Raw genomic sequence first — 26,775 nt, 5'->3', positions numbered from 1 at the left:
GTAAAATATAACAAAATTTACCATTTTAACCATTTTTAACTGTATAGTTCAGTGGCATTAAATACATTTGCATTGTTGTGCAACCATCACCACCATCCAGAACGTTTTTTCCATCTTCCACAATGAAAACTCTGTGCCCATTTATATATATAAAAGCCTAAGTGACCATTACCACTGGTCGACTGCTCAACCGGTTGCTATGACATGCACTGACCACCAGGGGACAGATGCTGAACACAGGAGCTGCCCCCTGGTGGTCAATGCGCTCCCACAGTGGGAGTGCTGCTTAGCCAGAAGCTGGGCTCACAGCTGGTGAGGGCAACTGTGGAGGCAGGAGCCTCTCCTGCCTCCGTGGCAGCACTACCCAACAGTGGCAGTGGGAGGTGCAGTGGGGCCAGGATGAGCAGGAGTGGCGTGGTGCCTGGCCTGGGCTCAAGCTCCTCCCCGCCATCTGCTGCTTCATGCACTGCTACATCCCCTCAGGGGTCCCGGATTGTGAGAGGGCACAGGCCAGGCTGAGGGACCCTACTGGTACACAAATCCGTGCACCAGGCCACTAGTTAAATAATAATGGCACTGCCATCTTTTTATTCACCCAAGCCAGGGACTCTGGGTGACATTCTAGACTCCTCTTTTTCCCTTAGCCCCATATTAAATCCAGCACCTGGCCTAGCTGATTTCACCTCCTACACATCTCTCATCTGTGCAGTTTCAATAGCATCCTAAATGACGTCCCTGACAATCATCTTGTTCATCTTTCTCTCTGTTTGTGGAAGGACAAATGCCAGACTCTGGATCTTGCCTCTCAGTTTGTGAATTCTATTTCTCATCACATCCTCACATACCCTGGATAGGGGCCACTCACAAGTCCCCATGCTGTCTCACATCTCTGTACCTTTAGATTTGGGGGCCTCCCAGCTTGAGCTAATAATGTTCTTTTCTTTGTCCACCTGAAACACTGATCATCCTTTAAGACCCAGGTTAAACATCCTCTCTTTCCTGAAACCTGCCTTGCTCCCCATGCCCACTTTCCCAATTCTTCGGATAATACTGAACATTTCCTGGTGGTTGCTTTCATTATACTTTTATTTTATTCCTTATCATAATGTTTCTGCCTATTTCCCCTTGAATGAAGGGCAAGGACCATGTTGAACCCATTGCTGTACAGTGCTTGGCAACAAGGCTGGCATGTACTACTGTTGTTCAGGTTGTGCCCTGAGGCAACCAGCAGTGGCTGAGATCCAGCCTTTATTTGCCAAGCTCTGCACCCGGACATGGGGCAACCTGCCCAGAGGAAGGGGTGCCTTATTCTAAGGCACATAAAGCAGCTGTATAGGATAGCAGTGGCTCTGCCTGTCACATAGTAAGGGTTCTGTCCTAATATTACTGTCCTTTCTCTCTGTGCTCTCTTTGCTCCTCCATCAGCTAATGCCACTGCTCTTGGGAGTGTGATTGAGTGCCATCCTAGTCTTCAGACTCTAGACTCCTCTGGTGCCATGAGGACATGGAGGCCTCAAGGGGCATCCTTCCTGGGAGGAGAGCTCCCCTTGGCTCCTCTTCTGTAGAGATTCTGGTTTGGTTCTGGGGTGAGGGTGGAGTTCTTTGCTAAAACTAAACACAATACATTACAGGCATTACAGTCTCTTATGAATTAAGTAGCACCCAAGAATGTAAAGCCTATACAACTCATGGGGCTCTTCTTGTGAGGGATAGAAAACACAAGCAGGAGCCCACTTTCCTCCCTTTCCCTGACCGTGACAGACATTGCCAATCAACTATAACACTGTCACATGCGGATGTCCCAGAGTCCTACACAGAAGGGCACTAATTATTGGAATTGACACTTAAGGCAAAACATTTACTATCTTCAATCAAACCCAACTCCTTATTTTATGAATGAAGTGACAACCCCTATCCTCCATGATCCTCTTTCCTTAACTCTGTCCTTTCATCTCTAGTTAAACTTGACCTGGGATGGTTCTCACTTACCATTTTATAAACACTTTTGACTGGCCCCTTTCCTGGGAGTCTTTCCTTAGCAGTCCCGTTCCTTAGAATCAAGCTCTAGACACCTTAGCACTAAGAACCATAACGTATTTCGCTTCAGAGAGCTGCTTCAGTTTCCTCACTCATTAGGTGAAGAATTGAGATCTAGAGATTGAAGAGAAGTGACCTCAGGGCAACTCAAGTCCAAATATTCCAACTATCAGGCTATGGCTCTCTCCACTATACCTCTTTGTGGCTGGTGTTCAATTTTTATTAATACTTACTTCATGGAATGAATCATAGACTTTGATGTTAGAAAGAATCTTATACAGTATCTTTTCCAAACTTCCTCAGAAGAAAGAAGTTCCTTTCTCTGTAATTCATTTTTATGTGAGTGTATTAAAATCCAGAGAGTTTAGGAAGGAGGAGATGGGTTTGGTGGAGAAACACAGAATCTCTACCAGTTGCTGCTCATCCACAACCTGACTGAATGAGTTGCTCTCATTGTGGACCAAACCCTTGCCCTGGAAGTATCACGCATTAACTGACTAGTTGATTTAGGGCTCTAAGCTCTCCTTCTCAAGGGACTGCTTCCTTTACACTTTAGGAGACACACAGCCATCCACAAGAAATAATAAAGGAATAGAGCAAGACCCACAAGCTAGAGAGATATTTTTCCTCCATCTCTTCTTTCTAACCTTTTTATTTGGCTGCTACAAATAAAACAGATCAGAAACAAAAACAGACTTGCTGAATACCTTTTATCCTAAACACAAATGTAGTGAACTTATGGTTAGACTTCTGGGAACTATTTTTAAAATTTGATCCCAATATTTAGATTGTTTTTATAAATGGTTGACTTGTCTAGTGGATGGATGAGAGAATGGAACTGATAAGCCTTAGAAGATTATCCTGTCATGTTTTATATGACAGAAAGATGCACTTTAGCCTCATTGGGCAACAGGTCAAACCCTTTACCAAATAGTTGGTCTACTGAAGTATCTTTGCCCTACTTCTTTCTCAAATGCAGCTGTCATTACGTAAATCCTGAAGTCTACCCAAGTGAATGCATTGGCTGAGCTCTTGAGACAAAACACTGGTATCACAAATTGGGCACCTTGTCAGTATCAACATAGGAGTGATCACTATTTTGATAACCAGTTATCAAGGGCTTAAGGACTCAACTTCTTTCATTCTCTAGCATTCTCTAGTCTGTTCTGTTATCTCCATTTTCTTAATGAACTCCAACTTACCTGTCACCTCCTCCTTTTGAATTTCTCCCTGAGGCCCTGGGATGGAGTTAAACTCCTTTGATGCCATCACAGCTACTCTTTTGTTTGTAGAACTTTCCCCCACTAGGCTGAATTTATCACCAGAGTCCATGGTTTAATCACCTTTGTAACTCCAGTACATAGTGAAGTGCCTGGTACTAAGTCAGCACTGAATAGATAGTGTTTGAATGATGCATGAATGAATAAGTGAGTGAAAGAGTGGTCTGATACAAATGGTCTTTCAATCCCTCTCATCTACCTGTTCTATGATCGTAGTTATTATTACTGATACTCAGCACCGTGCAGTAAGGAAAGAGAAAGGAGGGAGGCAAGCTCATCCTACAGGATGTTTTTCTCCCCCTTGGAGACTGCATAACTATAAATCACCTCCTTTTTCTAAAGGAAATGTAGTCACTGACTGCACAGGTGTGCTAACTCCTCATCCAGGTGAGTGAGCTCTAGTAGGCTAAGGTAACATTTGGAAAACTGGATAAAGCATGATAAGAAAGTATTATCACTTAATATTACTACATATATTTTTTTCTCTGTCAGAAAAATACAGAAAAGCACTGATTTACCCAAGGCATTGGTATACCATTTTTCTCTGAATATCTCTTCTACCCCATTGAGTAAAATATTTGAAGCCAGGACAGCTCAAGATCAAGTCTACTTATTTGCTTTCTTATTTTAGAGGCTGACTTGTGTAAAAGGGTGTGATTGATGAAAATCTTAGGGCTCTCCAGGAGAAAATAAACCTGTATACATGGAAAAAGCAGTCAAATAGCCCATAAACAAAGAACTCCTCTGGGTTCAAATACAAAGATACTCTTATTCTTTTTTATTTTATTTTTTTTAAATTGAATTAAAATTTTTCCATTGCCATTTTATCCCCTCTATGCCCTCTTCCACCTCTACCCCCCCTTTCCTACCCCCACAGGTACTCATTCTTAAAGTGTTAATTCTTTCTTTTGCCCTTCTGGGCTGGAAAATCAAGGTCAAATGCAATAATGGGAGCAAGATTTCCATGCCGAACTTCACATGCTTCTTCCCTGTGAGGGGTAGGGTAGAGAGGGAGAGCAACAAGCTCTAACGGAAGTTACGCACCTGAGGTCATCCTTGCAGCCCTTCTTGGAATCCCTCAACCCCTTCTTCTCTTGTGGTTGCCCCACCATGAAAACGGTGTCCCTGACGGTAGGGAAATCTTTCAGCAGGGCCCTCAGGCTATTGCAGTAGGCCATGATCTGACCCCGAAGAGCATAGTGAGACATGCGGTGGGTAAATCTGAAAAGTCAGAAGAGATGTCCAGAGGTGAGTCCTCTCTACAGACGTTCCAGGATCTACTTTCCTAGACTATCTTTCAAAGAGAATAGAGCACCTCTGTCATGAAGAAATCTCTGTCTGGGTCAGATTGCTACTGCATGAAGGCAAAGGCACGGGCCCCTTCAAAGCATCTCCTGTCCTTCACTTCTCATGCTCCTTCTTCCGTGTGTCAGAGGTCAGCTTGATTTGATTTTATCTAATAGGATCGTGGCTCAAACAAAACAGACCACCTCATACCTTGGAGAATTTCTACATAATTCTGGTGTTTATTGAATTCAGAGTCAGAGAAATCAGCATGTGTAGTTCCCATGTACTACATAGCCTATACTTACTTCTGACAGTATTCCACTATTACTTCTCTCTTGGTTTTCTCAATTTCATCCTGTAATAAAAGAAGATGATAGTTCTTCTATTAGACAGTTGGTTATAAACACTCTCCAAGCAAGTATCTATGTAGAAACTGAGAGCAAACTTAAAGCAGAAAAAGGCCACACTGTTGAGAAACTCTTCCTGAAGGTCAACTTATTGGGAAACACTCCCCCAGGGGTGTCTCCCACTCCCCTACATTTTGCTGAGTGAGCGAAGAAGGCAAGGCCCTACCAATCTTTACGGGGGCCATTTCTAAGGGTTATGTTTGCAGAAAGAAGTCTTAAGGGATGAGGTAATGCCTCCCTCCAGGAAAAAGAGCAGACTTGCTATAAAAGAGGTGGGTTCCTCCAAACTCAGTATTACTCAACTGTGACAAACACCCAGTGCATGCATCCAGGCTCCCATGTTGCTCCCGTGGCCCTTGGGGAGCCAAGGGAACTGACACAAACACAAAGCCCATGTTGCCTGCTCTGCTATGAGTAATAAAGTTATTTTGTCTCTTAACCAGGAGTCTTGTGTCTTCTGCCAGCCTCCACAAAACAGTCACAGGTTAACGTACCAGCTCGTAAATAGGCTAAAATCCCAGACTTTGGCAAAACTGACAATTTATTGCCTGAGCCCTTTCTAATCTGATCAGCATTGAATAATCCTATGAGCAGTTAATGAGTTATTACATTTTCCACTTGGTCAATATTTTTTAATATTATAGTAAAAAACTAATTGAATATCTCAGTGACTTATTAAAAGGAGTCCTTTCTCTCCATTATTGTTCAGTAGTAAACTTGAAATCTGGCCTCCCTCACATCCCAATTGGATTAGGTAAATTTAGGCCTTTCGTTTTCAGTCACAGGTAGGGAAAAAGCCTAGAGATTGTAAATGTGTTTTACTTGGGCCATGATCCTATTAGAAAGATTGCCATTTCTTTCCCAAACATCGCTGCATCGACCTAACGATTCCCTCCTCAAAAAATTAATAAATAATGAAATGATATTCACAAACTTACGCAATACTTTTAACTGTTAAAAGACTTGCACTTTATAAATATGTTTTCGAGAGATTGGGCCAGTATAAAACCCTTTAATAGGAACAAGGTGACCGTGCCTGAAAAAACATGATAACAGGTGAATTAGATGGCAAGAGTCTTTGTTCACGTTGTCTAAACACCCTAAGCACCGGCGGGTCTCTCAGGAACGGGCAAATGTTCCAGAGCTGGTGCTGAAACTAGTTTCATTTAGAAAGTGACAGGACGAAATGTGACCTTGGGAAAATGCACATATTTTAAAAACCAGACTGCAGTTGGCTTGAATGGCTTCCTTCGTACTTCTTATTGAGCTCCCTTTTTCAGTTCTTTATAATACGTTTTCAATGGTCCTATCCAAATAGGCTGAATGCAACAGGCTCTAAGTTAAGAATTTTTATCTGCTCAAATGTAAAAGATGACATGAGAGCTTTAGGGAGCCCTTCTTACTATACTCACGAGGTTCATTGAGTCAGCCATGGCTTGTTTCCTGAGGAGGAAGGCATTCAGCATCATGTCCCGCAGTCCCACCTTTTCTAATTGAATAGACACAAAAGCCTCCGGAGCCCTGACAAGTGAGCAGAGACATCTGAGCCCAAGGCAAGTGGATGTATAGCAAGGAGACAACTCGAGAACTCTCTGAAGGACAGGGACACCTGAGGCTGCACATTGGGCACTGCAGCAGGGGAGCTGGTGGCTCTGTCTTCATAGTCCCAGCTGCTTCCTGTGCGGATGTGTCCTCCTCCTCCTTGGGACTCATGTGCCCGAGGCACGCATTGGCAGTCCCGAACCTCACAGCCTGGCCCAGTGTTTGTACTATCCAGGTCTCTTTGTGTCCTCCAGGCCTCATGTGTAGGGGCACCTGGACTAAAAGGGCCTCCCAAGGATCTGCTGGACCAGACACATTGATCATAAATCTTTCACCCACACATTGGGAGTGTGGATTTACGGCACCTGAACTCTGGCCATATGTCAGATTAATGGCATCTTGAGAAAGTAGAGTAGCTTTGCCTGTTGTTGTTGTCCCCCCCCCCCCTTTTTAAATTTACCAGAACGAAACTAGAATATCATTGGTATGCCCCAATGAAATACTCAGAGTATTTATAATTATTGCAGAATACAAATATCTCTCTCTGTCATGGTGAGAAGAAATCAAGACATAATAGGGCATCCCTGCCTCATAGACATATCTTTTTAGAGACTGTGTCTCTTTGACAACACACCATTCTATTATTCTAAGCAAAGACAAAATTCTTGTTAGAATAGTAAGGATAGGTCTGTACTTCTCACTAAGAGACATTTGGAGAGGCCAATATTCTTTGTTCTTGTGTTCTACTCTTTTTCAAGTTTGAAAAATGTAGAAAAAGGGAGGAAGGAGAGGGAGGGAAAAGCAAGAGAAGGGAGGAGAGGGAAGAAGAGAAGAGGAAAGAGGTTGTAATTAGGAACTGTTAACTCTCCTTCATAGACTGGAGTGTATCAGAAGGAATGAGCCTTCTCACTGTTCATACAAGGTTCAAAATCAAACACATGCTGGTCACTCTGGGAGTTTAGTCATTCTTCAGTCTCATAACACTCTGTTCTTAACTGACTTCAAAAGAGGACACATTTATGTTAATCCTGCTTCCCTCTGATACAGTACCTTTTGATAGCCTTGGATCTTTCTGAAGGAAGAATAAAGGTGTCTGGAAGTTTTGGAGTTGGGGCCAACAGCAATCTCTCTATGCCATTTACAATTCTGGAATTTCTTCTGGTTGGACCCATTCCACCATCATTTCTCAGATCTGAACGTATTTCCTAAAATATTTCAAACCAAAGTGAATCCAAATTGTTGGATTTGTATGTCCTGTGGTACTGGCTATAAAATTATCTCACAGCCACAACTGACCACAAATACATGTAAATGACTGGATATCTAGGGAAGGGGTGGGAATGGAGAGAAGGGGGAGGGGAGGAAAGTACAGAGAGTAAGGGAGGGAAGGGAAGGGAGCTACTATTTTGCACAATAAAGGGGTGAGGCACTAAGAGTAACTATTTCCAGAATAGAATGCAATTATCTAAAGTGCTCTGACAAAAATGTTCCATTCCACAGGTGGCTAGTGGAATGCTCAATCAGAGGGGCCTCTCAAGAAATACTGCTGATGGGCTTCATGGCTGTGAGATCTAAGAACTTGTTTCGGGTGCCCATTCTGGTAGAGTCTAAGGCTAGCAGATGGAGGTGGGCTATATATGCTGCCATGCACCATGCAATGATGAAGGAGGGAGAGGTGAAGGGAGGGCAGGGCGAGGAAAAGGAAGATGGAGAAAAAAAGGAAATCCATATTTTTCAATACTCCTATTGGTTATTGAGCTCTCGGGCACAATGAATGGAATTCTTTTACATTTTTCCTAAAATACTAACTAAAAAAAAATATTGTCTTCAAAGAGAAGACTACTTTTTCAAAGAAAGAAATAAGGAGTTCGCTTTATCTGAATTACTAAAGAAGAATGAGGCAAAAGGAAAAAATCCTGGGTAAAAATTTAATGTTTCCATCCTGACTTTTTGTGAAGGCCCTTGTGTTAGCCGGGTCTCTTGGAAGTGGTAGAATATCCAGGACAGAAGACTTAAGAGGTCTAAGAAAGGCTGTGAGTGAGCTAAGAGGGAAGAAAACACAAGCTCTGCAATCAGGTCGCAGTGCTGACACCCTTGTGATCTTGGTTCTGTCCTTAACCTTTCAGAAAAAGGGGATGATATTCCCCATCACATGGGGCTGTTGAGAGGATTCCACGAGCCCATGTATATTCATCACTTAGCTCACTGCCTTGCCTGGACCACAGAAGCTTCTGAATTGAACTGTTAACTCTCTGACTCCCCACCTGCCTTTAACAGCCCACCATGCCCATCTTCCATTTCTTTCTTTTTTATATATAAAATATTTTTATTGATTTCAGAGAGGAAGGGAGAGGGAGAGAGAGATAGAAACATCAATGATGAGAGAGAATCATTGATTGGCTGCCTCTTACGCACCCCACACTGGGGATTGAGCCTGCAACTTGGGCATGTGCCCTGACCAGGAATCAAACCGTGACCTCCTGGTTCATAGGTCGAAGCTCAACCACCGAGTCACACCCACCAGACCCATCTACATTTCTATCCTCAATTGCTTCCTCTTTTCCAGCTCCTTCCTACAAATATATTTATATCTATTTTATTCTTAATTATCTTGCCCCCTCAAACTTCCTCCGCAATTCTGACCAAACTTCTTAAAGAACTACTATGCGGAGAACCAAGATGGCAGCATAGGTTAATGCCGGAGTTTGCTGCCTCGAACAACCACTTCAAAAAAAACAACTAAAAGATGGAACGGAGATCACCCAGAACCACAGGAACGCTGGCTGAGTGGAAGTCCTACAACTAGGAGGAAAGAGAATAACATACCGAGACTCAGAGGAGGCGCAGTGCTGAAGTCAAATACTAAGGTGCGGAGTGCATGCAGAGTGGGCTGGTGGCTGAGGGCGCGGTTGACGTTTTCAATCGTGAGGGAGTCGCAGACCCTGAGCTCCAGATCCGGGCAAGTCTTTAGGGACCCAGTCTCAAACGGGAGAAGCGGCACTGTCTGGCTTCGGTCGGAACTCGAAGGCAGCTTTCTCTCCGAGGTTTGCAGCGGTTGCTGGGACTTTGAGAGGCAGAGCCCCTGGGGACAGGACTGAGAGCAGCCATAACTGCTCACTCTGGCCCACCCTGTTGATCCCGTGAGACCCGCCCTGCCCAAGCCCTGCAGAGAGGCATTTGCCGGATAGCCTCAGGCAAAGGCTAGATTAGCACCTCCCTAGAGGACAGAAGTTCTCTCACTGCAGACACAGCTGATTCTCACAGCCAGTTGGCCTGGAGGTCAAATCCCCGCCAGTATTACCTACAACAATCTAGGCTTAACTACAACAAGACTGCGCATAAAGACCACTAGGGGTTGCACCAAGAAAGCATAAAAAATGCGGAGACAAAAAAACAGGATGCAGATGTCAGAAATGGAAGATATAGAGCTCAAAACCACACTTTTAAGGTCTTTCAATAATTTTCTAAAAACTGCCGATAAATGTAGTGAGATCCTCAAGAAATCTAATGAGACCCTCAATGTTGTGATAAAGAACCAACTAGAAATTAAGCATACACTGACTGAAATAAAGAATATTATACAGACTCCCAACAGCAGACAAGAGGAGCGCAAGAATCAAGTCAAAGAATTGAAATGTGAAGAAGCAAAAAACACCCAACTGGAAAAGCAAAATGAAAAAGAATCTGAAAATATGAAGATAGTGTAAGGAGCCTCTGGGACAGCTTCAAGCGTACCAACATCAGAATTATAGGGGTGCCAGAAGATGAGAGAAAGCAAGATATTGAAAACCTATTTGAAGAAATAATGACAGAAAACTTCCCCCACCTGGTGAAAGAAATAGACTTACAGGTCCAAGAAGCGCGGAGAACCCCAAATAAAAGGAATCCAAAGAGGACCACACCAAGACACATCATAATTAAAATGCCAAGAGCAAAAGACAAAGAGAGAATCTTAAAAGCAGCAAGAGAAAGAAACTCAGTTACCTACAAGGGAATACCCATACGACTGTCAGCTGATTTCTCAACAGAAACTTTGCAGGCCAGAAGGGAGTGGCAAGAAATATTCAAAGTGATGAATACCAAGAACCTACAACCAAGATTACTTTATCCAGCAAAGCTATCATTCAGAATTGAAGGCCAGATAAAGAGCTTCACAGATAAGGAAAAGCTAAAGGAGTTCATCACCACCAAACCAGGATTATATGAAATGCTGAAAGGTATCCTTTAAGAAGAGGAAGAGGAAGAGGAAGAAAAAGGTAAAGATACAAATTATGAACAACAAATATGCATCTATCAACAAGTGAATCTAAGAATCAAGTGAATAAATAATCTGATGAACAGAATGAACTGGTGATTATAATAGAATCAGGGACATAGAGAATGGACTGACTATTCTTGGCGGGGGAAAGGGGTGTGGGAGATGCGGGAAGAGACTGGACAAAAATCGTGCACCTATGGATGAGGACAGTGGGTGGGGAGTGAGGGTGGAGGGTGGGGCGGGAACTGGGAGGAGGGGAGTTATGGGGGGAAAAAAGAGGAACAAATGTAATAATCTGAACAATAAAGATTTAATTTTTTTAAAAAAAAGAACTACTATGGACTAAATGTTTGTATCTCCCCTAATTTCTTATGTTGAAGCCCCATCCCCCAATAAGATGGTATTTGAAGACATTTGAAGATAGTATTGGAAGGTAATTAGGGTTAGGTAAGGTCAAAATGGTGGGGCTCCAATCTGATAGGGCTGGTGCCCTTCCAAGAAGAGAAAGACACAGAGTTCTCTCTCTTTCGCTGCCAGCTTTCATGCCAGAAGCTGACCATGCAGGCACCTGGATCTTGGATTTCTGGCCTCCAGAATTATGAGAAAATAAATTTCTGTTGTTTAAGCTAGTCCGTGGTATTTTGTTTTGGCAACCTGAGCTGACTAATACTGGAGCAGTAAATATACACCGCGTTTGTATTTTTGTCACCTTGCCACTCCTTAACACTGGCAGTATGCCTTCACTCCAACTCCATCAGAGCTGCTCTGTCAGTCAGCAGTGAGCCTTGGAGAATGTCAAAGGGTCTCATTTTAAACCCCACTCTCTGGTTCTTCCCTCTAGACTCAACTCTATCAACTTTCAACTTTTTCTTCTTTCTTCTTCTTTTTAAAAAATAATAGCTTTGCCTGGTTGGCGTGGCTCAGCGGTTGAGCGTCGACCTATGAATGATTCCCGGTCAGGGCACATGCCTGGGTTGTGGACTTGATCCCCAGTGTGGGGCATGCAGGAGGCAGCTGATCAATGATTCTCTCTCATCCTTGATATTTCTATCTTTCTCTCCCTCTGAAATCATTAAAAATATATTTTAAAAATAATAGCTTAAAAAATAATAATAGCTTTATTGAGGTATAATTGACATTCAATTAACAGCACATATATGAAGTGTTCAATTAGAGAAGTTTTAGTATATGTGTGCAACTGAAACCATCACCACAGAAAAATAATTTCCAGAATAGGCAAAGCTGTAGAGACACAAAGCAGATTCCAGGTTGCTAGGGGCTGAGGGGAGAGGGGAATGGGAGTGACTGCTAATTGGTACAAAATTTCTTTTGAGAGTGATGAAAACTTTCTGGAATTAAATTGTGGTGATGGTTGCATGATCTTGTGAATTATATGTGGTAAAGGGATAAACTTAATGTAATGTAAATTATCTATATATATAAAAGGCCAAGTGACCGACTGTCCATCCGTCCGACCAACTAACTGGCTGGTACATAGGACGCACACTGGCCATTTAAAAATAAATGTTGAATCGCGCATGCACAATACATATAAAGCTCTTGCTGGCACCAATCACACATACGTGTTTCGATCTGTCATTGTCGATCATGAATTTGATTGACACTTCTATTATAAAGGGCAAATAGCAATATTAAAATATTTCTTCTAATTAATTTCCTTTCAATGTGCACAAATCCGTGCACTGGCCACTAGTATCTCAATAACAACCAAAAAAAAGCCAGAAAAAGAAAGAGTATATATTGGGTGTTGACTTTTGTGGAAAAAAGAAGGCATAAGTTTGTTAGGTTTGATCAAATAAGTTTGTTAGGTTTGATCCAGGCACCTGGATCTTGGATTTCTGGCCTCCAGAATTATGAGAAAATAAATTTCTGTTGTTTAAGCTAGTCCATGGTATTTTGTTTTGGCAACCTGTTTTGGTAAGTTTGTTAGGTTTGAATTGATACCCCTCCCCTGGAACTGCCCTTTAGGCCACTTCGCAATGAACATTCCCTTTCGCTTAGACCACATTCCACTTGCTAAGACCACATTCCATTTGCTAAGACCATTATCTCTCCCCTCTGGACCGTCCCAGGCTCTGGACCTGCACAGAGAATTCTCTGCCCATAAAAAGCCCACCTAGAGTCCTTTAAAACCTCTGACTCCCTATCTTTGGGTGCTGGCACCATTTGGGGGCTCAGCCCATCTAGTATCCAGATGACCTAATGAATTTATAATCCCTTACTACTTTGGCCTTGTGCATTCCTCATTTGGCTACCCTAAAAATTTTTTACTTTTGCAAAAAAGAAATATAGGAAGGATAAAACATAAAACAATGGAGTCCTTTATCTACAAAGGGCAGAGGTGGATGAAAAGGTTATTTTATTCTAGCTAGTCAATATTATAGAGTTACATATAAAGAAAAATTATTAGCAATAAATGGTAAAAGACCAAGTAAAGATTTGGTCATGTGTTGAGTCACTTTAGAAAAGAAGAAATAAAAGAAAGGCGGGAAGAAAAGAAAATAAAAATACAGGAAAGAAGGAAAAATGGGAGAAAGAGAAGAGAAAGGGGGAGAAGAGAAAGAAGGGAGGAAGTAGAGGTAGAGGTAAAGGTAAGGAGGGAAGTACGCAAGGAAGGAACAGCCTGATGTTAGCTGGTGGGTCATGGTAGCATGCCTCAGGCTCCCCTATCTTACAGGCTGACCTGGACATCAGCAAGACAGCCCCCTCGGGGAGTGTGATAGAAGAATGCATGCTGGACAGCCACCATCAAAGCATTTTTCTGAGCAGCTTGACATGCAAGAGTCACTTGCATGTTTTCAACTCCCGAATGGAACAAGAGCTACAAAAAGAAAATATCAAAGGTATTAGGAATTTCTCTCATAAAGAAAAGGGTAAAAGCCAGTCAGAGAAAGACAAACATCACATGGTCTCACTCATACGTGGACTCTAATGAACAAAATAAACTGATGAACAAAATAGGTCCAGAGACATAAAAGCATGGAACAGACTGCGGAATCTCAGGGGGTTGGTGGGGTAGAGGAGGGGTGTGGAGAGATTAACCAAAGAATTTATATGCATATATGCATACCCCATCGAAAATAGACAATAGTGTGGTGAGGGTCTGGGGGGGTGGTATTAGGTGGAGGAGAGTCAATGGGAAAAAAGGGGGACATATGTAATATTTTCAACAACAAAAATAAATTCTTTAAAAAAAGGAAAAGCTAAAGTTGAGGGTTGAGATCACCACTTATGCAACATCCTATATAATAAAAGACTAATATGCAAATCGACTGAACAGCGGAAAGACCGGTCGCTATGATGTGCACTGACCATCAGGGGGCAGACGTTCAATGCAGGAGCTGCCCCCTGGTGGTCAGTGTGCTCCCACAGTGGGAGTGCTGCTCAGCCGGAAGTTGGGCTCTGGCGAGCACAGTGGTGGTGGCGGGAGCCTCTCCTGCCTCCGTGGCAGTGCTAAGGATGTCTGACTGTCAGCTTAAGCCATCAGTCGGACATCCCCCAAGGGCTCCTGGACTGCAAGAGGGTGCAGGCTGGGCTGAGGGACCCCCCCAAGTGCACGAATTTTGTGAACCAGGCCTCTAGTCTACACTAATAAAAGAGAAAAATGGTAATTGGCGTACGGCGATACCGTTTTCATTGGCTAATCAGGGCTATATGCAAATTAACTGCCAACTAAGATTGGCAGTTAACTGCCAACTAAGATTGGCAGTTAACTGCCAACTAAGATTGGCAGTTAACTGCCAACTAAGATTGGCAGTTAACTGCCAACAAGATGGCGGCTAATTTGCATATGTAGGCACAATGCAGGGAGGCGAAAGGGAAAGCAGGAAGAAGCCCCCTGCCACTGACAGTGATCGGAAACCCAGGGGGGAGCTAAGAGCTGGGGGGCAGGGCAAAGGCGGCCCTGGGGCTGCCTTTGCCCTGCCCCCCAGCCATGATCGGAGAATCAGGCGCCTTTGCCGCCCTGGCCAGTGATAGCAGGAAGTAGGGGTGGAGCCAGCGATGGGAGCTGGGCACGGTCGAAGCTGGCAGTCCCAGGAGCTAGGGGTCCCTTGCCTGGACCTAAAGCGAAGCCCACGATCGCGGCGCCCCCCGCTGCCACTGCAGGTCCCCACTGCCTGGGCCGGATGCCTAGGCCAGAGGCGTTAGGCCTGGGCAGGGGCGGAGCCTGCAACCGCGGGGAGCTGGGGGTCCCCTGCCCAGGCCTGACACCTCTGCCGGAGGCCTCAGGCCTGGTCAAGGGGCTGACCCGGTGATTGGTGATCGGAGGGTGATGAGGGTCAACTCCTCTGTCCGAGGCATCAGGCCTGGGCGGGGGGCGGAGCCGGGGATTGGGGGGATATGATGGTCCCCTTGCCCAGGCCTGAAGCCTGGGTCAGAGGCGTCAGGCTTGGGCGGGGGGTGGAGCAAGCGATCAGAGGGAGATGGGGGTCCCCTGCCCAGGCATGATTCCTGGGCCAGAGGCCTCAGGCCTGGGCGGGGGCCAGAGCCAGTGATTGGGGGGAGATGGGGGTCCCCTGTCCAAGCCTGACACCTCTGGCGGAGGCGTCAGGCCTGGGCAAGGGGCTGATCAGGCGATCGGAGGGTGATGGGGGTCAACGCCTGAGGGCTCCCAGTATGTGAGAGGGGGCAGGCTGGGCTGAGGGACACTCTCCCCCCCCACCCCCACCCCCCAATCAGTGCACGAATTTCATGCACCGGGCCCCTAGTGTATATATAAAAGTCAAACTGCAGGATGAGCTGAGATCATTGTTCCTCAGTCACAAGACTGAATCTTCCTAAGCAGCATTTCATCCAGAAAGGCAGCCCCAAAGCTTGATTTGCTCTGTAGCTGGACACCATCAGGTTTCCCCAAATGTCAGAAAAGGATGAGCAGGCTTTAATGGGTGAGCAAACACGCATAGGGGAAGGCTCTTGCAAAACTGCCAAGATTAGATTTATGTTTAAAAAATACACACAAATTGAAGCCTGCACATACACACATAGAAGCAAAGGAAGCTATCTGAGTGACAGGAAAAAAACAGCACCATCTGACTTAAAAAGGTCAGATAAAAGCTCCAATAACAAGCGTATATTTTCAAAAGCTTGACACAAAGAGGACTCACTACAAGTGCTTCTTTTTAATATCTAATAGAAGTTATTGCAAGGGGGGTTGCAGTCTCTATAGTTCAAGCCAGGCGAATGTGCACATCAAATGAGGCAAGGCCTTCATCATTACTTATGAAGTTGGAAGCTTTTCTTATATAAGAGACCCAACCTTATATGGATTAAACATTATGATTTTAAAGAAATACATGAGAAAATTGCTTAATTTTACTTTCGTTTCTTTTAAAAAAAATTAAAATAATTTACCTTAAGGATGGCTTCCTTTGTATAAAAACTAAATTTGCCAACTTGGTTATCATCCACCTCAGAGATGGCCAAGACAAGAGTAGTAGGAGAATATCTGCAAGAAGAAACATGTCACTGTTTCAGTCATTGTGCTGTGCCATAAGTCAAGAGATGCCCATTCTAATGGGACAGAATGGCCTGTGATCAGCTCTGAGACATCAGTAGTAACAGCAAGTGCAGATGTTATGCAAGACTTGATATTTCCACTCGAAGACTGAAGGGCTCTGGGGTCTTTTCAGTCCTTATTGGACTTGATCTCCCTATAGTTTCATTGTGGTGACTATCCACCCTGGAGCATTTGAAATTATTTTCTCTTGATCACTATACCACTGTTTTTCTCCTGTTTTTCCTCTTGCCTTCTTGACCTCCCCACTTTGGCATGTGGATTGTCTTGAGCCAAAGGCAATTGAAACCCTGCCGGCTCCCAGAAACTTTTACCTCTCCCTTAAAGAATTTAAATTAAAGGCCTTGTCTATAATAGGAGTTTATCACTAGAGATAACTTTTTATGGCTTATATCTAGGCCAGAGCAAACGTCTAATTACTGAACATCTGAGCACCTGATCTTACTGTCCTGAGAATGACCTTCCTCCCCGCTGAAGCCCCAAGGTGCCTTGCCTCAGTCCTTTGCTCGGAAAGTTATTACCTCATTTTTCCTTCCCCCCCCCGCTGAACCTCTCGTGTATATGGGGTTCCCATAGAACATATATCATTAGATTGGATCATTTTCTCTTGTTACTCTGCCTCATGTTGATCTGACTATTAGACCAGCAGAAAGAGCCCAAGAGGGCAGATGGAGAGAAGTGTCTTCCTCCCCACAGCCTCATCTGCTCAGGCCCCTCTCGGACTCAGACCCCCTTGTGCACTCCCTAAAAACTGTCCAGTTCTAACTCTCTCCCATTGCCCTAATGGTCATCTAATGTTCTCTGTAACCACGTTTCTGCCTTTGTCCATAACTATGAGAGTCTATTATATAATTTAATATCTATGACTTTGGGTTTCTTTATCTATGACTTTATGTAAATGGGATATCACTTATCTCATATGTGGCTGTGACAAATATTAAGTGGAATCATATGCATGAATGTACTTTTTAAAATGTAAGTCACTATGCTTATGTTTGATATATGTTGTTGTCACAGCAGAACTCCAAAGTGGCAACTTTAAGAAATGAACATATATAAAACAAATGCAAACTCCAGACACAAATTCCTTGGATGCATAAACCGTTCTCTAGGAATTCAGAAGGCTCCCCAGATCTTGCAGAATCTCTGGGTCATCACTGGGAGGACCAGCACTGCTTGGCCAGGACCCAGAGCACTTGGGCAAGCTGTGCTGTTTGGTTGATTCTGACTGAACAAAATAGGCCCTATCTCACGGCAGTGTAAAATATCAGCTCCAGCAGGAGGCCCTCGAAGAGAGAGAATAGCTTAGCTCTAGGTTGGAGACTAAGCCTTGCCTTCAGCTTCTATGAGATCCCTCTCTATCCTAACAATAAATTCTCTTTTTGGTTCAGCTCGTGTGACAGGATAGAGCGGGGGACATTTTGCCTTCAGAGGACATTTGGCAATATCTGGAGACATTTTTGATTGTCACAAATGGGAAGAAGAGGTATTACTAGCATCTGGTAGGTAGTGGTCAGGGGTGCTGCTAAACAACCTCTGATACACAGCCCCCTACAAGAAAGAGTCACTCTGCCCCAAATTTTCATCGTGCCAAGATTGAGAAATTTCGAGATACTGTATTCTATCATCCTAACCCCTCCATTCTACCCATGCTCTCTCTGAGGAAGATGAGTCCCTTAACATATTAATATACTAACATATCCAAGTTGTATTTTGAGCAGGGATCCACATCAGCAAAACCAAGGTGACTTTCCCTCCTTGGGGTCACCCTTGCCTTCCTTGGGTGGGTGGGACCAGGACCAGAAATCTCTAAGGATAGAACTAGGGCCCTCACGGGGAGGGCAGACTAGAGGGGAAGGAAAGAAGACAAAAATTTCTTCTCAGCATACATCAAAAGTGGACTCTCTGAGGGGAAAAAGGTCCCTTTCTCTAACTGAATGGATTCATGATCTGTTAGTGGTAGGAGTGTTTGCTTTCTGCCAATGGGCATGAAATAGAGGTTTCACTGGTTTGAGTCAGCTTCTTTTATTGACCAACAGAAGAACCTGTATATGATATTGCCATACATGTTAGATTTGTACATGGTGTTAGAATTTCGAGGAAACAGTGCTCAAAAACACTTGACTGATTTCTTCCTGGTCCCAGGGAAAGTGAGAGAAGAGACCTGGACTTCTGATCCACAGTTCTTGGCCCATGAGACCAACCCTCACACCCCTTTCTACCCAGAAGCAACATAGTCAACCCGGGTAGCTGCCTGAGCCTGTGATTCCATCTCATTTGAACTCTCTGATCTGATTCTTCCATTTCTCAGTTACAAATTATTCCCCTTGATTGAGACCTTATTTTCCCCTCTTATTAAGAAAAAGGAAGAAAGAAAATAGATGGCATTATGGCAGACAGAATATAAATACAATTAGAAATACAATTGCATTTGTGTGTCTAGTGGTGGTAGAAATTATTTTTCACTAGTCATTCATTCTACCATTACATTATTTCTACTTCGACCCTCTTAAGGCTCACCTGTCTACGCGATCACTGTTCTCCAGCAGAGAGGTGATAAAGACAGGCGGTGGATGATCCACCTTGTCCTTGTGTGTTGCAAATTCAAAGTGAACAGGCCTCAGGTGCAAATGGAACTCTTCAAAGCCCATCTCCCATGCCATTTTCTTATAGAGACTAAAAGGGGGGAAAAGAGCCAAAAACATTTACTATTTATTTTCCCCTAAAAGGAAACTAAGTGGTAAGAAAACCAAAACATTAGAATAAGCACAAAAGCAAAAGGCAAAATAAAAGTAACACAAGTAGGGCAGGAAGTGAATGAGTCACAAAGGTCTTCTGTCTGCCCTTTGCCATGACAGTTGAAAATAGAAGTAACGTAGGAGGAGATGTGCTTGGGTACTTCCTTAACTCTCATTTCCTGCGAGCTAGCTTCTGTCCTCAGAGTCCTCACCAGATCACCTATATTGCCCTCAATACAAGGTTCATTTTCTTCCCGTGGAACTCTTCCCGACTGGCCTCGGTCCCCTTCTTAAGGAACATTGCTCTCCTGGACCCAGGATGTCCACGCTCCTACTTGTGACCACTCTCTCTGTCTTCATTGGCTTCTTCTTGTCTTTATTTTCAAATCCTGGTGTTTCCTGAGGTTCCAAACCCAGTCCTCTTCTCACCTTCTCCGTACTCTCCTTGGGGTGTCTGCCTTCCAGCCCCACACCCCAACAGTCCCCTCTAGGGACCCCATCTCCATCTTGCCCAACTCTGCGTTCTACTCCCACGTTTCCACAGCGTGCAGCAAGGCTCCATTCGGGTGTCCCCCGGCATTTCAGCTCTCTGTGTCTAGAATGTCTTTTCCTCTTCTCTCACCCCCATTCCAACACATTTCTCCATCTTGGGAAATTGGCACGTTAAGGCTGAGTTCAAATGGCACCTATATTAGTTCTCTAGGCTGCTGTAACAAAGTACCATAACCTGGGTGGCTTACACAACAGCAACACGTCTCACAGCTCTGGAGGATGGAAACCTGAGGTCAAGGTGTCAGCGGGGTTGGTTCCTTCTGAGGGCTGTGAAGGAAGGCCTCTCTCCTTGGCTTATAGTTAGCCATCTTCTCCTTGTGTTTTCACATTGTCTTCCCTCTGTGTGTGCCTTTGTCCAAATCACCTCTTCTTATAGGGACACCAGTCTTATGGGATTAGGGCCCAGCTCCGTAACTTCATTTTAACTTGATTTCTTCTGTAAAGACCCTATCTCCAAATAAAGTCACATGCTGAGGTACTAGGGTTGGGACTTGAACATATGAATTTGGGTCGGGGGGAGACACAATTCATCCCATAACAGTCCCTTTTCTATGAAGCTTTCCCTGATCCCCTTAAATAGAACAAAATACTCCATTTTCTGTGCTCCCATAATATCTTATTCACATGACTACAGTATCTTATCAAACTGTATCAGGGATGACTTTTACATTGTGAGCTCTAAGATTTATGACCAGAAATTATGGGGAAATAATATCATAGAGGTTAATAAATATCTTGACTTGTGGTTTAAATTTATATATTCTTCTATAATACTTTCTAGTTATACAATCTTAGGCAAATTACTTAACTTTCCTGAGCTTCTACTTCCTCACTGGCAAAATGTTTGCAAGCTACCTCAAAAGGATATTCTGAGAATTAAATGAACGAATACACATGAAGTTCCCAGTACAGACCCAGGCCACAATAGGCCCTCACAAATGGTTGGTGGTAGATGACTGGACCCTTTGTGTGTACAGGGCCTCTCATGAAGATCAGAACACAATCGAACTCACACAGGTTTGCAACAAATCCTCTAGTTCCATATTCTTCCTGCGAATGGAACATGTCCACTTGGATGTCTTACTATCACCTCATACTCATACCTAACACCTAACTCATTCATCTTTCCCTCCCCTCACCTGCTGAACCTTCCACACCGTGCAAGGCCGGAATGGTGTCCCTGCCTCTCCTTTGTCTAGCCCTCTACTGTTCCTGCTCTGCTATTCAGCTTCATTACAGTCAAGAGAAAAATCCAGTCAATATTTAGAGTGTTGGTGCAGGGCAGGCCTGGCCCCAGGTGATGAGGTACCATAGAAAGCAATGCACACAGGGCTTTTGTATTCAGGGAACTTCCACTAGCAGGAAAACCAATAAGCCAATATGAAGCATCTTATTACACGGTAATGTGCTGAATGGAGAGGAAGGCCAGGTGCTAGGACCTGGGAGGCACGTAGGAAGGCCTGGGTGAGAGAAGGAGCAAGCCAGGTGGCCATTTCAGCAATTTAGAAAGTTTCCACAGGCTGTTCGGGGAGGCACGGAGGGGGCAAGGCTTGTAGGTAGGAAGCCCCGCTGTCTGTTACCCCCCACCAGACCCTCAGTGCCCCCACTGACCGAGCCAAGCGTGCGCTCTCCAGGCTCATTTCTATCAGCCGGTGGCGGAGGGTCACAAGTTCCAGAAGTTTGGAAAACGTCTCCAGGAGCAGCACACGAGCACCTCGGCCTTGGTTCTGTCCTTCGGCTGCTGCAGACTTAAGTGCAAGCAGGCCTATCTCCTTCACAAGAAAGGGATGGCCCATCACCTTCGCTGAAAGCAGCTGAGAGAAAACCAAGTATTTAAAAAATATATGTATTTTTTTTTTCCAAAAGAAATATCACATATTAAGAAAAATGCTATTAGTAGCACAGATTCCGGATCCAGATTTTCTGGGCTCAAATCCTGGCTCTGCCACTTAAAATCTGTGAGATTTGGGGCAATTTACTCTATCGTGTTGTCTCTTAGTTTCCTCATCTGTAAAGTGGGGATAATAACAGTACAAAATAGGCACTAATAGATACTAAGTAATCACCTAGAAGGGATGTTAAGAGGCTTAAGTGAGTAAGTAGCTGTAAAAATGCCTGGTACATCCTATTTGTTGTTATCATTATTATAAATGTTTTAAGCCAAAATAAAGAATAGAAATGACAAAGACAACCTAAATAGAAATAGCAGTCCTGATATCTGTCAAATATTTTATGGCCAATAATAATAATAATTTCTTATAAGCCCCTCTGATCGCCTTTCAACAATTCAAACTATTTTAACCAACATTAACTTGTTTATTTTCACAAGATCCCCATAAAGTGGGCGTCACAGATGCCATGATTTCCATTTGATCTGTGAGGGATCTGAAGAAACACTGGAACTTTCTAAGTGTCACACAGCAACACCAAGAGTACATTCAGGCTTCCTAATCCCAAGTTCAGCCTTTTTACAGGACACTAAACCACCTTTATTTTTTTAATATACTTTAAAAAGTATATATATATTTATTGATTTCAGAGAGGAAGGGAGAGGGAGAGAAAGACAGAAACATCAATGATGAGAGAGAATCATTGATTGCCTGCCCTCTGCATGCCCTCCACTGGGGATCAAGCTCGCAACCAGGGCATGTGCTCTTGATCCCCAGTGGAGGGCATGCATGGGAATAGAATCGTGACCTCCTGCTTCATAGGTTGAAGCTCAACCACTGAGCCACACCCACCCGGCTAACCTGCCTTTACAGTGCTCCTCCACTCAGAGCCAACCCTGGGCAACTTGTGAAATAATCCCATTGTTTTTAATGCCCTCCTGTTGTGGACAGTTCCTCTACTCTGACACCTTTGCTACTCTCTAATACACCACTCCACAAGGATCCAGTTTCAGGACCCTGATCTGCCTTTCCAAGTTTGGCTCCCTGAGCGTGTACAAACTCCCCTATCCATCCATTTATCTACCAAAAGCCTTGTCTACTCAAGGATGCAATTTCTAGACTCTTGAAGTCTTCCAAAAGTGATAAAGAAAGTTATTAAACTAATTCCTACATGTCCTCTGAGGGTAATAAGTGCCCTCTTTTCTGGCCTAATATAAAAGTTTAATTTGAATATTTATCATTTCTAGATCCAAATTTGAACACATTCAAAAGTAATAATTATTAAAACTGGGAACCTAGATAAGTATCTTAGATATTATTATGATTTATAAGAGAATTTAAAATACATTTTAAAAATCTGGTACCATGCCCTGGCAGGTGCGGGTCAGTGGTTAGAGTGTCAGCCTGTGAACCAAAGGGTCATTGGTTCAATTCCCAGTCAAGGGCCCATGCCTGGGTTGTGGGTCAATCCTCAGCCCCAGTTTGGGGAGTGGGGATTACGGGAGGCAACCAATCAATATGTCTCTCTCATATCAATGTTTCTCTCTCTCCCTCCCTCCTTCCCTTCTACTTTTTATAAAAAACAAACACAAAAAAAATAGAAAAAATATCCTGGGGTGAGGATTAACAACAACAACAACAACAATACACTCTGGTACCATAATACAAAATGAAAAGAATCCTCAATAAATTATAGGAGGATACATGACTGGTAATTTGAGGGGAATTTAATTTTGAGCCATACCTCACACCACACACACACCAGATAGAATACCAAACGGGTTAAATATTTTTTAAATAAAATGAAAATCTTAAGAAATTAGAATAAAATAAGAAATATGAAAAATCTAGGGGAAGATTTGCTTTCTGGATTTAGGAAGACAGAAGAAATCACAAAGGAAAAGAATTATATGAAAATAAGTTTCTGTTAAAAATAAAAAGACAAATTAGGGGAAATATTTGCAGAAAACATGATGGATGAAAGGATTAAAGTTTTTACTTAAGAGTTCATGTGAGTGGATAGGAATAACATTAGAATTTGAAGAGATAAATAAACGAAGGGAGAGAACAGAAAATTCACACACACAAAAATACAGTTTATAACCAGACATTTATAAGAATATTTAATCTCAATAAATACCAAAAAAATAAAAATTGACAAGTCCACCTTTTCCGTATATGTATATATTGGAACTGACATTCTATGCTCACACCTAATATTATACAATGTAGCAGAACTGGTGCTCTTAAACATTATTGATGGCATTGTAATTTGGCACAACTCTTTTTTGTCAATTTTTATTGAATTTATTGGGGTGACATTGGTTAATAAAATTATACAGGTTTCAGGAGTACAATTCTATAATAAATCATCTGTATATTGTATTTTGTGTTCAGCACCCCAATTGGCATACTCTTGACAAGCAATCTGCCAAGATGTTAGCCAAAGACTTAAATTTTGTTTCAGCAATTTCACTTCCAAGAATTTATCAAAAAGAATTAGTTCAAAATATGGAAAAATCTATAAGCACAGAGATATATGTACCTTATAGCATTTTTAATAATATTGAAAATTTAGACACTTATTTGAATGCCCATCATAGGCAAATTGTTAAGTAAGTTATTATTCATCACTTAGAGAATTATGCAGTTATAAAAATGAGTATAAAGACTGGTTAGTAATATAGAAAGATACATAATATGTTAACTGAGAAAAATAGGAGATAGCATTGTATGAAGTGTATGATTATGACTTAACATGCACATGAGGAATAATTTATTTTTATCAACTTAACATTAATTTAAAATAAAATAAAAATTTAGTTTGGGTAGGAGGGAATAGAAGGCTGAGCCAGACACGTGAAATAGATATTTTTGGCATCTGGGGCCCTTGAAAATGCTTTCATATACAGCAAGTGCCCACATAAAGTAAGCTGAAAACCCAGGCTCAACTGTGACAGCCTTAACCACAAACAAAAGAATTAAAATCCAACTGCAAACACCAAGTAAGTCATTGGACCACAGCTTGAACCATAGATCATTAGAGCTGGAAGGGCCTAATGAACTCACCTACCACCACTCCCCTTCAAAGACAGAAACATAATATTCCACAATAGGAAAGTGAGGCTCAGAGAGACACCCAGTCAAAGGCACACAGCACGTTAATGGCAAGGCTGAACTTGAGTCCAGGTCCCTGACTCCACATTCAGTCCTCTATCTCCCCTACCAGGCCTCAGCTCAGGACAAAAGGAGTGAATTTTCGAAAGAGTCTTAGTAGAAAGAAAACATATCATTTTTAATAAAAAATGTATATTGTTAAAATATAAATAATAAATCAGAAAACACTTCTCACATACCTATGTACATCTCCCTTTTAATTTCACTGTAGCAGCGTACTGATAAACTAGAAACTTTGACACCCCCCTCCCCTCAAAATCACATAAAAATGCTGGCAAGGCCTAGGATTATGATCTGTCTCTGGCCAAATAGGGGAGGAATAGAGCCAAACAGAAAAGCAAAGCTAAGTAGTAACATCTGGGAGGAAACATTCCCTTCGCCAAGGGCCCACCGTCCCCCCTTCAGAGAACCTACATCTTTCTGGAGCTGTGCGCTGTACCAGGACTCGGGCGTGGCTGGGGTGAGCCACACATCCAGGACCAGCTGTAGCAGCCGCCTCTCCAGCAGGGCGAGGCCGCTGGATGATGCAGGCCTGCAGATGTTGCGGGCCTCCTGGAAGAGGTGCTCGAAGGCTCTGGGGATGAGCGATGCCAGGCCCAGGGAAGGGTGGAACTCCAGCAGATAAATGTTTTTCAATGCGGGGCTTTAAAAGAGGAGCAAAGAATGACAATTTTACACAATGAAGAACTTAATCTCTTTCCAAAAACATTTGAATTTTATAATTGTAAAGACCAGTAAAACAGCTCCTTTAAGCAGGGAGATTTTTTTTTTTTTTTTTTTTTTTTTAAAACCAGGAACTTGAAAGGGCCTCATAGGCCGTCTGGGGAACCCTTTAGATTATATAACATGTTCTTTACTTTCATATGAACTCTTTTAAACTTGGAAGATATGAGTTTATTCTAAAAGTGAAATAAGAGTAAGATTCTTAAAATATATACAGCAAACCTGTCAACATTTCAGTAATCAATATTTAGTCAAATATTTGAAAATAGCCCGGCTGGCGTGGCTCAGTGGTTGAGGGCCAACCTATACACCAGGAGATCATGGTTCAATTCCCAGTTGGGGCACATGACCAGGTTGGAGGCTCCATCCCCAGTAGGGGGTATGCAGGAGTCATCCATGTTTCTCTCTCATCGATTTTTCTATTTCTCTCACCCTCTCCCATCCTCTCTCTGAAATCAGTAAAAACACTTAAAAATATATTTGAAAACACAGTAATTTAAAAGTGACTAAATAGTAAACAAATAATTTCCATGGTTAGTTTCTATTTTTATTTGAGTCTTTACCTCCTTTCCCCCCAAAATGTTAATGGACAGAAGTGATTTTTAAATTCTGTGTACTACTGGAATCATTCATGTCTGCCATGAGGATGCTATGTTTTATAAATGAATGAGGCTGGAAATGATAAAAGGCTTGTCTGTGGGTATTTCTTTGGAAATGGAGGCTATAACACAAGTCAAGGGGCTTTGTATTCCTACATGGAACTAAAGAATAGAAATACGTTTTAAATCTATGCAAATGGATCCCTCTTAGTCCTAGATCTTAAAAAATACAACCTTCAGGATGAAAAAGAATTTTAACAAGCAAATAACACTTATTTTTGAGACTCTTCTGACAAGACTTAGTATCCATATAGGCCTAGCATGTTCTGCCAAAAACCATTTTCTATACAGTAGAGTCTTGCCACAGAAAGTTTCACATACACAGCTGGTGTCTGAAGCTGATCACAGTGAAGAAATCCGTCCTGAGAAATGTCTGTGGAGGAAATGTAGTCGTGTGCCTGGGACCCCAAGGACTCTTTCTCAAGAGACAAGGTTGAATCTCAGCTATGACATCTCCTGGCACCCCACTGTCCCCAAGATGATCCCACAGCCTTGTGGAATTTCTCACCGAGAGTCTGCCTATAGTGCCACACCGTGCACCTCCCAGGGGCACAGGGCCATGCCTCTGCTGCTCCCATCGGTGAGAATACAAGTGCACTCCCAGCGCACTGCCTACTGTATGTCAGTGCTCAACAAAGACTTGTGGGATGTTGAGAGGAGCTGGACAATATTCCCACCCATTTGAAGGCC

The 26,775-nt window shown here is 43.0% G+C and overlaps 1 protein-coding gene across 1 annotated transcript in view; it reads right to left on the bottom strand.

Moving 5' to 3' along the window:
• LOC308520851 (uncharacterized protein) overlaps positions 1-26,775 on the bottom strand; it is a gene marked incomplete at both ends in the record, with an annotated part of 135,138 nt that overhangs the window by 61,802 nt on the left and 46,561 nt on the right. The window contains 9 exon segments of the mRNA XM_081093562.1: positions 4,362-4,538; positions 4,910-4,959; positions 6,424-6,532; positions 7,604-7,758; positions 13,516-13,653; positions 16,185-16,278; positions 18,868-19,023; positions 21,249-21,451; positions 25,118-25,346. Coding sequence (XP_080949688.1) covers positions 4,362-4,538; positions 4,910-4,959; positions 6,424-6,532; positions 7,604-7,758; positions 13,516-13,653; positions 16,185-16,278; positions 18,868-19,023; positions 21,249-21,451; positions 25,118-25,346 — 1,311 coding nt within the window.

The sequence above is a fragment of the Myotis nattereri genome (genome assembly GCF_964212035.1).
Source record: "Myotis nattereri genome assembly, chromosome: 6".
Taxonomy (NCBI): Eukaryota; Metazoa; Chordata; class Mammalia; order Chiroptera; family Vespertilionidae; genus Myotis; species Myotis nattereri.
The sequence above is the reverse complement of the archived record's forward strand: the minus strand, read 5'-3'. Positions and strand labels throughout refer to the sequence as shown.